This window comes from Zootoca vivipara, chromosome 8, assembly GCF_965207765.1.
Source record: "Zootoca vivipara chromosome 8, rZooViv2.hap1.1, whole genome shotgun sequence".
In the NCBI taxonomy this organism is placed as follows: Eukaryota; Metazoa; Chordata; class Lepidosauria; order Squamata; family Lacertidae; genus Zootoca; species Zootoca vivipara.
The window spans coordinates 9,759,975-9,776,703 of record NC_142591.1 but is presented as its reverse complement, the minus strand read 5'-3'; the positions used below and the strand labels follow the sequence as shown (position 1 = coordinate 9,776,703).

The window sequence follows — 16,729 nt, the reverse complement described above, 5'->3', positions numbered from 1 at the left end:
CCTCCCCCCAAAAAGAAAAAAAGCTAAAAAGAGGGGGGGGGAAAGAAAAAAAAGAAATATATATATATATATATATATATATATATATATATATATATATATATATATGTATATATGTGTGTGTGTGTGTGTGTGTGTGTGTGTGTGTGTGTGTGTGTGTATCTATTCATTCTTCATAAACATTTTTATATGGGCTTCCCCTACCTCCCCCCTTCCAGATTTGCATTTTAAAATCTCAATTAAGCAGTTTTCTATTCATATTCCCAATTCTATTTCCAAACTTCCCAATCTTATTTTTAACATACTATCCATTTTTTTCTACTGAATTCTCTTTTAATATTATTTCATCCCCCCACCTCCCCCCCAGGACCCATCCTGCCACGATGGGTCCCTAGGGGCAAGGGAGGTTCCAAAATAATTCTTTTTCCAATTGTGCTCCCTCCCCCCCACCCCCCACCCCAAGGGCCCCCCCTGCCACCAGGAGTCCCCAGAAAGCAAGGGAGAAACGGGAGGGGCGAAGAGCCCAATCGTCCATTCTATTATTCACCCCTCAACAATTATTTTCCTAATATTCTTGATTAATTATTACTCCTAACTTCCCATAAAATTAACCATCCTTTCCTCCGTTGCCACAATTTCTTTCCAAGTGCCTCCATACATCTAAATCCTTTTTACCTTCCCAATTTTTAATTTTTCCATTTATTCTCGGTTTTTCCTCTCCCCCCCCCCCCCGGTCCCAGCCAGTCCCTTCCATTCCAGCAAGATCCAAAGTCCGCAATCCAGTTTTTCCATCCTTTTTATCCGTCCTGATATCAAAAACATCTTTCCTACTTTATCCCACCCCCTTCCTGCCATGTTTTACCACCCAAACAGCTCTGTTCCCCTGGACTTCTCCCTTTCTTTGAACACTTGTTACTTTGTAAATGTTCTGGGATCCAAAAAAGTTCTGTTTTTCCCTCAATGTAGGAACTCTAGTCTCAAGCCATTCTTGTTGGACATTTTCCTGCTTTCCCTCCTGGTAACTTTTTTCTTGTTTTAAATTCTCAACGACCTTCAGTTCATTTTCCTTGATATCTTCCTCTGACGTTTCCGTCTTAACTCTACTGTCCTCAGTCTGTAAAATGTCACTGTCGTTCAGTTCATTGACCTTAATGTCTTCTTCTAATATTGAGTTATTGATGATATTGTCCTCTGCTTGTAAATGTTGTTCCCCTTCTCGCTGTTGTAGTATATCATAGCACACTCTCAATTCCCAGAGCAGTTTCAAAACTTCCTGCTGAAATCCAGGTGCATAAACTTTTGTTGACATTTCTAGACCTTTTCAAGGTCAGCACTTTCCTGAGAAAACTGAAATGGTTGCTACATATTCCTCCATTGACATTTAACACAAACTGGCTGCATTGTTTCTTCTTGATTGCTGTTACAATCACCTCTAAAAACTTTTTAACAAAGTACCTCCGCAAAGTCAGTTCAGTCTTTTCCTTTTTATTCCTTCTTCCCAATCCCTTTAACTCGCTGGTCTGTCAGGACCGCCATCTCCGGAGAGGGAGGAGGCTTTTCCAACTTTTAATTCCCGTCATTGCAGGGAATTTTAACTGCAAATATCCTTCTCCCCTTTTACCCTGCCTTGAGGGGAGAATCTTTTTTAAGTCCTTGAAAGTTTCTTGGTAAAAAATAAATTTCTTTTCCCGGCTACGGATATTTTTCGGCTGCTTCTTAAGTCAATCTGTGGGAGGAGATGGCTTCCGTTTTTTTAGGTCTCTCTCCCGTTCCGAATTATAAGCTAATAAAATAGAATTTCAATCCTTTACTCACGGAGTCCAATTTTCCGGATCTTGTATTTTGGAAAAATCTGCCGCTCACCACCTCCGGCTCGAAGCTTCACTTCGCTAGGGTAACACTGACGTTCAAAATGGCCCCCGCGACTGCAACCCTTCGCTCCGGGGCTCTTATTAGAGCTCACCGGAGACTTGGGGAATCGCCAAAATTGAGGCACCGCTGAACACTTCGTTCCCAGAACACTCTTTCTGGGACTCTTTTGGGGCGCTGCAGCGCTTTCGCAGCCCTCCCCCCCCCCAGCAAAGCTGTCCTGTCTCGGAGCTCGAGACAAACCCCGCCGGTCAGATCGGGCGACATACTGGAAGCCCCAGAAGGAACTTTCCTTTGCAATCAAATAAATAACATGACATACAGGTTACTCAATATTATTCCAGTGGTGTGTAGAACTTAACGAATCTACAATAGTCTTCCCCAACCTGTTGACTCACAGATGTCTTGGGTTATGACTCCCAGAATTCCTGACCATTGGCTGTGCTGGTTGGGGCTGATGGAAGTTCTAGTCCAAAACAACTGGATGGCACCCTATTAGGAAAGTCTGTTAGAGCATGGTGTGGATAACACCAACATTGCAGGTTCGATCTCCGTATGGGACAACTGATTATTCCTGCCTGGGGGGGGGGTGGAACTCCCATGAACCCTACCGTAGCTATCAGGACCAGTGGTCAGGGATGAAGGGAATTGTAGTCCAAAACACCTGGAGGGCCAAAGTTTGGGGATGCCTGGATTAGATGATGGTCAAGATCCTTTCCAACTCTTCTATGATTCTATCTGTTTTGATAATGCTTTTTGTGCTTGTTATTTCAGAACTTATTGAAGAATGTCACAAAAGCACACCTACCAATTATTTCTGGTATAGGTACACTTTAAACATAAGCACAGATATTGGAAACAGTGGCCCTCTTCAGTGGTGGCTGGTTTTATGTTTGGCAACCTGCTGGTTAATTGTGTTCATTTGTACAGTACGAGGAATTGAATCGACTGGAAAGGTGAGCAGGGAGTATTACAGGACCTGGTCCTTACTGAGGTGGTAAAGCCATCTTTGGACTGCACCACATGAACGAATGTTGTATCATATTTTTTAAAAGGCACCTGCCCATTGAAAACTATTGTGTCTGAGAGGACGCTAGGTTAGATTCCAGATGCAGGAGGTATTTTTGGTATGTGTTTGATCATCTTATTACCTGCCTACAGTCAGAAATGGTACAGTCCAGACAGAATATTATCTATCTCAAGTGCTTATATATTTCATGGTGTTGCCTTCATCTGTTCCTGACACTCACTTTTTTCTTCTCTGCTTTGCTCTTCCTCTTAGGCAATGTATCTCACAGCCACATTTCCTTACCTAATTCTAACATTATTCCTTATTTATGGACTGACTCTCCCAGGAGCTTTTCATGGATTAGTCTACTTCATGACTCCTAATGCAAGTATTTATTCAATTGATCCTTGGTATTCCAGATGATGTACGGAAAGTCTGCCTTGGTCTTTTTAGAGGTGGCTTTGAACTTTGAACTTTCCTCCCTGCTGCTTATTTGTTTACCACTTAATACTAGTTGGGATCCACACATATTCTGGCAATTGTGCTAGAATTCACGAATGTAGACAACCCTGGGTCAAATCTTATTTCTAGGCAGCCAGGGCAGAACTACATTTCATTGTGCAAGCATGGGGTGTCCCAGTTCTGTATTTGACATGCAATGCTGGGGCAAATGCCAGAGAGGAAGAGATGCATTTGCAGAGGAAGCCAGTGGGCAGGTACTTAATCCTCCTTGTGCCCACCAGTTCTTCTCTACAAATGCTCCCCTTGGCTGCTTTTTGTTTCTCTGTCTGGCAGGGTCCAAGACTGGAAGTGAAGGTAAAAGCAGCCTAGTGAGCATTTGTAAGGGAGTATCACCAACCATGGAAAGAGTTAAGAGCTCTTTCCTACACACTGATTCTCCCCCTCCAAGAAGCCCCCAGCAGGGAGTTTGTGAAACACTTGTTTGCCAGTCTAATGCATTATTCTGTTCTGAATTTGTTGAATTCAGAAAACACACTAGTTTTCCACTGCTTGCCAGGAAGGCCTTTATCAGTGAAATACACACATAAATTATGAGACTAATAATGTGTTTATCCCTGAGCTCTCTCTGTGTCTCTCTCACACAGCTCAAGAAGATCAACAATCCACGTGCCTGGCTTGATGCAGCCACCCAGATTTTTGCCTCTCTTTCTTTAGGATTAGGTGGACTCATAGCATATTCAAGCTACAACCCATCAAAGTAGGTATAATCTTGCAGTTGTGTTAGCTTCCGATCACAATGTGGAGAGGAGCTGTTTGATGCAGTCAAATCAAGTTCTATGAGATGACACCTCAATGATCTCTGGAGACAAGACTCAGTTCTCATTCAGCCCACACTGGAACCCAGGAAAAGCGGCTGGCTCTGTTCGCTTGATGTTTCCCTGTGTGAGAGTCCCAAAGATGTTCTCTATTGTTCTTTCTGCAATGCCAGTGTTGGGCAAATGCCCCAGTACACAGGCTGTCACACACAAACAGTGGTAGGTTGCATACATATGTCTGCATGTGAAGATTTCCACATCATCTGCAGGAAGGCTAGGAGTGATTTTTTTTTTCATTTCATTTCATTTTTTATTTGTATGCCACCTTTCAACAGTTGAAAGCTATGCTCAAGGCAGCTTACAACATGACAAGATATACAGAATTACAAAAGTCACAAACAATAAATAAACCACATCAAAAATGCACAACCAAATGAAAAACAATTTCCACATATATCAAAATCTAAAACGAAGAATACAGCATTAATATCACAGCTTAAAATGACATAGGTAAAAAATAACAGCAATTTAAACAAAAAACAAAACAAACGGAGCCCTCTCTGGTTAGCAGCAGTGGCGGCAGCAGTCTTTTATAGAGCTCATCAGGCCCTGCCGTGGGCCAGGTGGTGAGTGGCAGGACTGGGGCCCTCAGGAATGTGGCAGTGGGAAACAAGACATGGGAGTGCCTGATCACCTCATCTGTCTCCTGAGAAATCTCTATGTGGGACCAAAAGCTACAGTTAGAACTGGATATGGAATAACTGATTGATTCAAAATTGGGGAAAGAGTATGACAAGGCTGTACATTGTCTCCCTGCTTATTTAACTTCTATGCAGAATTCATCATGGACTGGATGAATCCCAAGCCAGAATTAAGATTGCCGGAAGAAATATCAACAACCTCAGATATGCTGATGACACAACATTGATGGCAGAAAGTGAGGAGGAATTAAAGAACCTTTTAATGAGGGTGAAAGAGGAGTGCGCAAGATATGGTCTGAAGCTCAACATCAAAAAAACTAAGATCATGGCCACTGGTCCCATCACCTCCTGGCAAATAGAAGGGGAAGAAATGGAGGCAATGAGAGATTTTACTTTTTTGGGTTCCATGATCACTGCAGATGGTGACTGCAGTCACAAAATTAAAAGATGCCTGCTGTTTGGGAGAAAAGCAATGACAAATCTAGACAGCATCTTAAAAAGCAGAGACATCACCTTGCTGACAAAGGTCCGTATAGTTAAAGCTATGGTTTTCCCAATAGTGATGTATGGAAGCGACAGCTGGACCGTAAAGAAGGCTGATTGCCGAAGAATTGATGCTTTTGAATTATGGTGCTGGAGGAGACTCTTGACAGTCCCATGGACTGCAAGAAGATCAAACCTATTAATTCTGAAGGAAATCAGCCCTGAGTGCTCACTGGAAGGACAGGTCCTGAAGCTGAGACTCCAATACTTTGGCCACCTCATGAGAAGAGAAGACTCCCTGGAAAAGACCCTGATGTTGGGAAAGATGGAGGGCAGAAGGAGAAGGGGACGACAGAGGACAAGATGGCTGGACAGTGTTCTCGGAGCTACCAGCATGAGTCTGACCAAACTGCAGGAGGCAGTGGAAGACAGGAGTGCCTGGCGTGCTCTGGTCCATGGGGGTCACAAAGAGTTGGACACGACTAAATGACTAAACAACAACAACACTGAAGTCAGCTGCAAAGCCTTGACTTGAGAGTTTTTATTTTTGATCAGAAGGCAAGTGACTGAGGCGGCTGCATGTTCTCAATATAGCTTTACTCCATAAAGTTCTTTTGAGTATAAAACAGCATCATGCCATCTGTCTACCATTGCCTTTTTGTTTTGTTTTTTAACTGTTCTGGAATTATAAATAGTGAAGAGTAGATTACAAGTACTTCAAATAAAATAATAAATGTACAACATTAGACGTTATAGAATCTGTGCTGTCCTTTGTAACATTTAATCAGGTTGTTATGTACTTGTTTTTCCTAGTAATGACTGTGAACGGGATGCTGTCATGATAGCATCAATAAACTCTATGACATCTTTGTTTGCGTCAATCCCAATTTTTTCAATTCTGGGGTTCAAAGCAACAGTGGCCTATGAAGAATGCTTGGCAAGGTGAGCCGTTCAAGTTTCACAGTTAGGAACCAATTTAAGGTGTTGGTCCAAGCCCTCTGTTGTCAATTTTTGTTTTTCATTGTCTAGAATTTTGTGTCATCACCCCCCCCCCAAAAAAAAACCACTTTAGGGGACCCCAGAGGGCAGAATTAAAATAAGATTGTAGCATAGAACACAAAGTATATAACTCTGCATGTTCCATGTGCATCATTTGTGTGGGGGTTGTGTTCCGGGTCCCTGTGCACGTCAGTGGTTGCTCATAAACCCGTACTGCCCCTACCCCGCCCCTATTCGAAGCAAATTGTTTTTGTTTTTGTTAGGCAATTCAAATAATTCATATCACTCCTGATTTTACTGACAGAAATGTCAAATACATCACCAAGGTATTCAGGAAGGACAACATCACTGTAGACAGTGGCGCATTTTGGCTCAGTTACTTGAACGGAACGGATATCAATAAACTTGCAGCTCTCAACCTGACAAATTGTGATCTCCAGCATTTCCTTGATCAGGTATCGTACTCTCATTACAAAATGTTCCAGTCATAAAAGTACGGTATGCACTGATTTAGTAGTCACTAAAATAAGCCACTTTCTGGGGATATTGCCACAGACATGGCGTTAGTTCTTGATGGCATTCATATGCTGTTTTTCTGCCAAGCCACCTATTTACAGGAAATGGTACAAAATACGGTAGTCTCAGACTTCAGCACCTTATGCTGTGAGCTGGGTTTCTGGCTGTTGCCTTCTGTCATGGCATGCAGGTTTTAAGCGGGTGCATGGAAGGCAAGGGCAGGGCTGCTTCTGTTGATAGGACCTGATGGCTATATGTTCCCTGGCTTGGGCATACAGTAATGGTGTCTCCATTACCAGCAATCATGCACCATGGGCTTTTGCTGAATAGGACCTGAATGGTTAGGGCTCATCCAGAGCTTTTGCGGTTTTCGCCATGACAGGTAGTGCATTTAATAGGGACCAGTAGGGTGGCACAAGTGGGGCTAGGTTGCCCCACCAGCTTCCCAACAGTGCACATTGGCATTGTTTATGGGGGAGGGTAAGACAGTGGGGAGCTTGGTGAGGGTGGCTGCTGCGGCAGAGCCAACCCGCTGCTCCTGTTGCAGCACTTGCTCCATGTCAACCTCCCTGCTGTCTTGCTCCTCTCCTTCACAGTGGTATGTGGTATTTTGGGTGCCAGGCAAGCAATGCAACCTCACCTGAGAGGAAGCGATGACAGACAACACTGACATGGCTTCCTTCTCTGGAACGGGTCTGGTCACATTCTATGAAGGCTTCTGCAGCTTCCACTGCATTTTTCTGTAGAGTTTCTCTGCTGGACCTCTGCCATGCTGCAAGGTGGTCACAGACCTGGCTCTTCAGCTACCGTTGATGTGATGGCCCAGGCAGGAAATTTTTTCAGAAGTGCTGTGTTTAGCTCTTTAGCTTCATACAAGCTCCTCTGTCTCTGGTAAACTAGCTTGTCACTCTACCCATACGTATGAGTGCACAGGGACCACAGGTTGTTTGCCTGGTTATCTCTGAAGAAACACAATTTACCCCCCCCCACACACACACACTATGCTTGCACATAGAAGAAGGGGCTCAGGGTACCCACCAAAACTCTTGTCCATCTTGTGAAGTTTTCCCTTAAAGTTCTGCAGAGAGACACAAAAACCATACCTGTGTCTGTACGTGTGAGCACTAAAAGAACCACAGAAAGCAACCTGTGAGCTTAGGTGGCTGCTTTTATTATTACAGTATTTTATTACCTTTATTTTACCCTTAGCTCCCAGGGCAAGTGACAACAATTTAAAATGCAACACTAAAAACAGATTACAGCAACTTAATACCACTAAAACACGTTGAGTCCTAAAAATGCACATCTCAGGTGTCGAAGGTCAAGGTCAAGAGGGTTTTTTTGTTTTCCACACCCACCCCAATAAGAACTTGTCATTGACAATGACTGTATCTTATTCCAGATGATGGCTAAATGTTAATACAGCATTTTGCCTCTTCATTAGAATAAATGACATTTGGAAATCAATCTGACAGATTTTACCATTATTTGTGAATTTTGCAGAGTGTTTCTGGAACCGGCTTGTCCTTTATTGTGTTCACTGAAATCATGCTTAAGATGCCTGGATCAAACACTTGGGGAATTATGTATTTTCTCATGCTCTTCAGTCTTGGTATATCTTCCATGTTTGGACTTGTTCAAAGTATCTTGACGCCTCTCACAGAATCTCGCATTGTGTCTAGATACATATGCAAGGAGGCTGTATGTGGTAAGGCATCTTCCTCAAATACTTTTCTTTGCTGATAATAATGCTCAAGATTAATATGGTGTTTTACTCGGTTCAAAGTGCTTCATGTACATTATTTCAGTAATCGTAAACAACAACACCTTAGCACTATCTCTGAATTGCAGATGGGAGCTGAGATAGGGTTCGTGGGCGAGACAGTATTTCAGAGGGGGAACATCCTGGCTCATTGCTCATTCTCTTAGCTGCTTCCATTGTTTCAAGATATGTTCTTTCTAGATTCATTAACCTCCCCAGGGAGGTTTGGCTGGCACCTTCATTAAACACCTTTAGGTGCCAGGCAAAAAAAGTTCCTCTTCAACCAGGCCTTGTGCTAATTCTATGGCCTTTTAAATGTGTTTGTGGGAGCGGGGGTTATTGTTTCATTTTTGTTCTTTTGTTCTTTTTTGCTTTTTTTATCTTGTGAACTGCCCTGATATCTCGGAAGGGTGGTACAGTGGTACCTTGGTTTGCGACGGCAATCCGTTCCGCGTCTGTGCATCCGACGCCATGGAACCCGAATGTAAACACTTCCGGGTCCGCGGCAGTCGCTCGCCGAAGCGGTTGCTTGCCGTGGTAGGCGTAAACCGAGGTTTGACTGTATATAAATTAATAAACAGTAATAACAACAATAACAATAATCTGGTGAGCAGAAACTGTATAGTCTTAATGATGCCACATTGTACCCATTAACTGTTAAGGATAGGAGAGTGGCAGAACTTGGGTGTTTGGCAAGAACAGAACAGACGTATTGGGATTGATTATAAACGCACATGTAAACACCAATGGTTAGGTTTTCTTTTATTTCATTTGTGTTAATTGACTAATGAATGTTGTTGTCTTTAGGTTTACTATGCCTTACTGCCTTTCTGCTGGGCCTGCTTTTTGCTCTGAGATCAGGAAGCTACTGGCTTGAGATGTTTGACTCCTATGCAGGGACATTACCTTTGCTCATCATTATTTTCTTTGAAGTGGTCGGTATTTCATTTATTTATGGAATGAAAAGGTATGGCTATGTTTCTTCGCATATGTATCTGGATAAGTCCTTAGGTGCACAAGCAAGTCAAGGCAGGTGAACATGTGAGGCTGTTTTCATAAGTAAGCATTTCTATTAAGAAATGAACACACTATGGAGAAGCTAGACGGTTCAACAGAACTACCAATTCAGCATTTGCATGTGGAGAGCTTTTAACCATCCCCAGAAATAAATTCACACAAGACTCAAATTTTAGGTTTGGTTTTTGGCAGAATTTAGGCCACAACTTTTTTGATTACAATTAAGTGAGTGGTTGCATAGGCTCTGGTTCGACTAGCTCCCTGCACCCTTGCAGGCAGCACTGACCCTGGGCACCAACCATTAGTCCGCCATGGGTGAACACCTGGGACAGTGGCAAGCAGGGGGGTCTGCTAGGCCTCCACCCAGATGTCCCCTGGACTCAGGCTCAGGGCACAACCCCTCACAGGGAAGACCAACCATGAGTCCGTGGATTCCTTCTTAAAGGAATACCTAATGCATAGGGATGGCTAGGCATCCTGCCACCCCTATCCACTTGAACCAGAGCCTATCCGCAACCTTACAAGTTGTGACGATTTGCTATGCGGCAGGCGAAACCCAAGTGGCACCAGCCAATCAGCCAAGTGGGGAAAATTCCTGCCGTGCTCCTGTCCCAACGACAGGCGACACACAATGGCATAGCAAGGTCAAGCGCAAGCCCTAAATATAGGGAGAGGTGGGCCGGTGTTCCGATGCACTGAGCTCAAAGGAGGAAGCTCAGGGACACGTGCATCAACTTAAGTAGTGGTCCCTCGATCACTTTGACTGGCATCCCTCATGCCCAATTGCTCCCAAGATCGAGGGACCACCAATAGGGTGTTGTGGCTGCTCCAATGTTCCCACCCACAACACAGGGTCTGGGAGCCAGGTCGCACCGCAACACCCTCTTGTTAGGGAGGACCCGATTTCTGTTGAACTGCCTAGCTTGAAACTTAACTGCAGATTTGTTTAGACAGATTCTGGAATGCCTGAAAATTCCCAGGAAAATTAGCCTAATCCACCTACAGGATTTTATAGTGATGGAGGCCTTGCCCCCACCCCCCACCCCCAGCCTGCTTCCCCACTTATGTGGAAACTACCTCTAATGCTTGAAGAGGGTTTACAAGGTAAACCGGTGTCTAATCTGGACTGCTTCAGACTGCTTTAGTGGGTAGTGTTTCAAAACTGAGCTGTTATGTTTAATATGAGGGGCATTCAGTCTGAAGAGGTACAGTCACCAACAGCCATTGCTATTTGGAGTGGTACAGCCCAGGATGCAGGTTTATCAGCACCAGTGAGAACTCGTTCCAATTTCTGCAAGCTTTAAATGGCAGCCAGAAACCGGCACCCCTCATCAGTGGATCGTGAGAACCAAGCCCATTGATAAGCTGGTGAGGTGTGACACTTCTATTTCCCTCCTTTATCCTGTGAAAACAACATTCTAAGCAACAAACCTTTATTTAGTCTATTTATTTATAAAAGCATTTCTGTACAGCCAAATAAAACACTGGGGGTGATGTACAACATTAACATAAAATACAACTGCAAGCAGTACAAATAATTATGGAAATAGCTAGCTCATCAAAACATTAAACAGCAATGCAGGCCTGATGACATAAAAAGATCTTTAAGAGAAGCAGGAAAATCTGCCAGATCTCTTACTGGCCTAGGTGCAGCAAGAGATACCTGGTTATTGTATTTGAAGTATAATCCCATGTCCGCCTGCTCAGAAATAAATTCCATTGCATTCAGTGGGAATAAGATCCCAGCTAAGGTTTGCAGCCTTATGCATAATTTGGCGATATACACCCCACAATTTGCAATAGGATAAAGGTTTCCTATCTGTTGTGTTTAATTCATTTATGCAAACGATCATTTGATTGGGGGTGGGGGTGGGGGAAGGGTGCATGTGGCCTACTTAACAGCCCAAGCAGCTTACAGAGAGGATAGATCTATATTTGAGGTAGTCCTTGATTTCAAAATCCCTCTGGTTTAAAAGATGAAGAACTCTAGGCAGGGAGAGGAGAGGCTTCAAAGTTTCCCACCAGCAGTTAAAACCTGGAAAGGAGACGGAACAGGCTAGCTGGTCAGTCTTCCCCACTATGGAGACATGTAATACAACACCATTACTGGCCCCAACATCATCAAACATACCATCTCAGTAGTATTTAATTGCTCATCTTCTAACATTGTGTATGCCATCAAATGCCAACAGTGCCCTTCAGCTCTCTATATTGGACAAACCGGTCAAACCCTACGCCAAAGGATAAATGGACACAAATCTGACATCAGGAATCACAAGACAGAGAAACCAGTAGGAGAACACTTCATTCTCCCAGGACATTCTATACAAGATCTCAAAGTAGCTGTCTTATTACAGAAAAATTTCAGAAACAGACTGGAAAGAGAAGTTGCTGAATTGCAACTCTTTACCAAGCTTAAAACCATGGAGAGACCTGGTCTGAATAAGGACATTGGATTCTTATCTCATTATACATGATAAAGCTTTCTTTAGCCATCTCACCCCTTACTTTTTCCTGCAAGACCAATTGCAGTCGTTAACAGTCATAAACAGGTTTACCACTCCTATTAGCCAATCACCCATTCCCACCACCCTTCTGAGTGATACCCCTCCCCACCCCCTGACTATACATAAGGGTCTGGTGACTTCTGTTTCAGTGTATCTGAAGAAGTGTGCATGTACACGAAAGCTCATACCTATAACAAACTTAGTTGGTCTCTAAGGTGCTACTGGAAGGAATTTTTTTTAAATTTTTTTATTTCTATTTCAGTCACAGAAATAATTTCTAAATTAGTACAAAATCATTTTACGCCAGCCTGAATCCTCTTTTGTTTGTGTTTCCCTCTTTTGAGTGATGCTTATGTAGCTGCTCTACTTGTTCTTGCATTCATCAAGTGATGAGCATGCATGCGGTCAGAGGAGAAACAGAAATGGAAGTTTAACTGGCTTCATTTTTAATGCAGGTGAATTGTCCTCACTAAATATATCCATTTCATTAACAGATTCAGTGCAGATGTGGAAGATATGATAGGAAGACCACTAAAAGGTTATTGGAAGGCAACGTGGCTATTTTTCTCCCCAGTGATAATGTTTCTAATTTTTTTGTCCTACGTACTTGTTGAGCCACCATCAAGCTACAATACTTGGGACCCAAATTATGTAAGTTACCTTTATACAAGTCATTACTAGTCATTACTAGTCATTACTACTACCTAATTTGCATGCATGGGGGGTGGGGATTGAGCTCTCACTCCAATCTTGCAGCTATGAACTCCTGAATTGATAAAGATGCTTTGCTTAAGCACTGACTTCCTGGACCATCACCAATGGTTCACTCGGGCTTAGGGGGTCCAGCAGCTAATGAACATCACCATATTTTTAATGCTTAATTTTTTTAGATATGCTGTAAGTCACCCAGAGTGGCTGGGGAGACCGAGTAAGACGGGCAGGGTATAAATAATAAATTTTAAAATTATTATTACACAAGCATAATCAACTGAGGATGCTTTATGTTATTTACAGTGGTCCCTCGACTTTAATTTAATCCGTTCCGAATGCACATTCGTAGGTCGAAAAAATTGTAAGTTGAAAAAACGGTTTCCCATAGGAGTGCATTGGAAATGGAAAAATTCGTAAGTTGAGTAAACCACATCTAAAATTCGTAAGTCGAGAAAACCCCATCTAAACCACAATGGTTTTCCTTTTGGATGTCGATAAAAACGTAAGCATGCAACCATTTTTTTTCATTCGTAACTCGAAATTTTGTAAGTCGAGTACTTCATAAGTTGAGGGACCACTGTACTGTCCTGCCTCTTTTGTTTAAGTGAGACATTTAATTAATGGTTCTACATTTTGATTTTATTACTCTGCTGTAAGCCACTCTAAGAGCATTCCTGAAGAGCAACCTAAAAACAGGTTGAATAAACAAACATCCTCTTTACACCAAGCCCAAAGATGCCATCAGTCATATACTACAGCCCACCAAGGGCTTGACAGTGCTCCTGGCTCTTGCCATCTAGGACACGAAGCTAAAACAGGCTTTACAGAAGGCTACATGCTTGCTGGGCTGTTTCTTCTTTGTGGGGCACAGGAGGTGTGTGTCTGTTGTGTGTGTAGTGAGACAACAAACTTGCGTATGTACCTCTCACAAGATGGTATTGCCTGGAGAAAGACAGGGCGTGTTTCTACAGTAGTGGACAGAGGAGGAATGACCGCTGGGGGTGAGACACAGAAGGAATGCCATAGTGCACCTGTAGCAGCAAACATGCTTTTTCTGTATCGGTATCTGCAGCCACAGTAGGCGCTGTAACTCTCTAAAGGTTTGACTTTACCCACAAAGGCACCCTCTTCCACTTTCTCCCAAGACAGATGGATTCCATTGTGGTTCCCAGCTAGTCAACCATACAGACACTGACCAGCCCTAGATCTGTTCAGCTTCATGAGTTTTCAGATGATAAGCCTTGATGATAACTGTTTGCTATCAAGTCCCAGCCTACATAAAAACAGAGATTTTAGCACTTTGTGTGACAGGAGTGAGCGTTCATAAAAACAGTGTTTTTTGTTAGACACAACATGCTGCTAGCACAATGGGACTTTCTTCCCCTCTCCTTCTCCCATGGCACCCCAAAATTTGGGTACAGAAGGGGAGAATAGGAAGAGAACATCCCATCATGTAAGGAGACATCCTTGTGCTGATAAAGCCATAGTCTTAGCCCTACACTGCATGCAACTCAGGAGTCTTCCCTTTCCCTTTTAGAACATTGCCAACTTTTGCTTAGCTCTCACTTTGAAGTATTAACCAGCTGTAATTCCTATCCTCACTTACCTGGGAGCAATCCCCATTTAACCTGATGGGATTTACTTCTGAGTAAACCCACAGAAGATTGTGCTGTTTAGTTTAGTGTGGCCTTCATGCAATACATTCGTTTCTCCCAAAGGTACATTTTCCTGCAAAAGAGTCAAAAAAGTACCCTACCTGGGCTGTCACCATCTCTATCATGCTGGAAGCTGGACCATGTTTGATGATCCCTTTCGGAGCCATTTACCAACTTTGGAGAATCGTACTGAAAAAGAAACAGATACACAAAATACATCCAGACACCAGCACTGGTAGCACCTGATCTTAACTTTTGTTTCGGCGATCTGGTCACCCTTGTTTCCCCCATCCTATCCCGACCATTAACCCCCCCCCCACATGTATCCTCAAATTTAAGGTATTCAATCAGTATGAATGTAAGGATTTCTATGTAAAACCATTTTCTAAATAAATGCATCTTTATATATAGCACTCAGGAATGTTCGTAATACATAACACATAATTATCTTGTAAGTCTTACTATGCCGACCATATGAGGTAGGTCCACATTTTTATCCTTATATTGCAGGTGTGGGGGCTGAGACTGAAAGAAAGTGCTTTGCCTAAGGCCATTGGGTACATGAGACTTAGAAAGGGGAAAACTGCTAGGGGCTGATTACAAAATGATGACATTATGTGGACACCATCCAAAACATGGTAATTCCACAGTAAGGATCTTTTCTGGCACTACTCTTACGACTGATTGATTATGCTTTCACCTACAGCCAACAGAACATCCCATTTATTTGTAGAAACATAAACTAGATACAACAACTGTTCTTGCCGAAAGGCCATGTGCAATACAGTAAAAGTCTCAAACATGCAAATTATTTGAGGACTACTCAGCAAGGGTTAAGGAAAACCACATGGTTCTGACAGCCACAATTATAAAATAATGTGCTACTGAGTTTTTAAAACAGAAGTCACATTTTTCTAAGTGATTTACACAAACAAGGCTTAGTGAAGGGAACACAGAAACTTGTAGCCATAGATCACTTTTTAGGCAAGATTCCAGAATAGGCCTCTCACCATTGTTGCATTACAGAAAAATATATTTCCCCCTGACAATTCCAGGGGAAATAAAAATGGAGCATATCCCATTACTTACTTTGCTGAGAAAATATTTTGAAAACATTGCTTTGAGCTCATGTATTCATGGCACTAATTTCAGGCACCAAATACACCTGAAATTTCACCTGAAAAGATGAATGCTAAAATCAAACAATTGCTGCTCTGATAGACCAATAATTCCGAACAGGGTTATTGGGAGGTCCGCAGCCTTTCTTTTCAAATGAGGGTGGCCATTTTTTGCCAATGCAATGCCTCTGGGCCGCATGGCACATTGGCACACCCCATCCCTGCACTCCCAAGAACATTTGCACCATCATTTTGAAACTGCACGTGATGGGGAGCAGGCTTCCTAGCTGCTTGAAGCACCTCCCCTCCTGTGGTTCCCAGTATTTGGAAGCCACGCTGCTTCCCACGGTGGAGGGAGAGCAATAGTCATAACAGCTAGGACCCATCTCCTCCCCCATGAATTTGTCTGATCCTCTTTTAAAGCCAACCAAGTTGGAGACCATCACTGCCTCCTGCGGGAGAAAGTTTCGTAGTTTGACCATAAACTTGCCCATCTCTAATATATATATATATATATATATATATATATATATATATATGGTTACAGGTAGGTAGCCGTGTTGGTCTGGATCGAAGTAAAATAAAAAAATTCCTTCAGTAGCACCTTAAAGACCAACTAAGTTTTTATTTTGGTATGAGCTTTCGTGTGCATGCACACTTCTTCAGATACAGTGAAATGGAAGTTTCCAGGCACTTATGTAGAGAAGGGGTGGGGAGGGGTGGGGATGGGGAGGGGGGATCACTCAGAAGGGTGGTGGAAATGGGTGATTGACTGACTGATAGCTGTTGATGACAGAGAATCTCACCTAAGAGATCTACAGCAAACCTTTTTAGAACTAAAATATCCACCTGATGAAGTTAAACAACAGATCAACAGAGCCAGACAGATACCTAGAGAGAACCTGCTGCAAGACAGACCCAAAAAAGAAAATAACAGAACACCACTAGTCATCACATACAGCTCCCAAGCTAAAACAGTACAACGCATCATCAGAGATCTACAGCCTCTCCTGGACAATGACCGCTCCCTTTCTCAAGCTCTGGGAGGAAGACCTTTCATTGCCTACAGACAGCCACCCAATCTTAAACAACTCCTCACCCACAA

General features: G+C 42.9%; 2 protein-coding genes across 2 annotated transcripts in view; one reads left to right on the top strand and one right to left on the bottom strand.

The window, feature by feature from the left end:
- The window catches only part of LOC148684727 (sodium-dependent neutral amino acid transporter B(0)AT1-like), a 31,737-nt gene extending 15,606 nt beyond the window's left edge, over positions 1-16,131 (top strand). Inside the window, exons 4-12 of the mRNA XM_088676206.1 lie at positions 2,644-2,825; positions 3,152-3,262; positions 3,985-4,097; positions 6,153-6,281; positions 6,643-6,793; positions 8,358-8,562; positions 9,424-9,583; positions 12,635-12,791; positions 14,570-16,131. Of these exons, the coding sequence (XP_088532332.1) occupies positions 2,644-2,825; positions 3,152-3,262; positions 3,985-4,097; positions 6,153-6,281; positions 6,643-6,793; positions 8,358-8,562; positions 9,424-9,583; positions 12,635-12,791; positions 14,570-14,752 (1,391 nt within the window). The 3' untranslated portion in view covers positions 14,753-16,131. The remainder of the gene's footprint in view (positions 1-2,643; positions 2,826-3,151; positions 3,263-3,984; positions 4,098-6,152; positions 6,282-6,642; positions 6,794-8,357; positions 8,563-9,423; positions 9,584-12,634; positions 12,792-14,569) is intronic.
- TERT (telomerase reverse transcriptase) overlaps positions 14,530-16,729 on the bottom strand; it is a 71,677-nt gene continuing 69,477 nt past the window's right edge. Inside the window, exon 17 of the mRNA XM_088676196.1 lies at positions 14,530-14,579. The gene's annotated coding sequence lies outside the window, so the exon portion shown is untranslated. The remainder of the gene's footprint in view (positions 14,580-16,729) is intronic.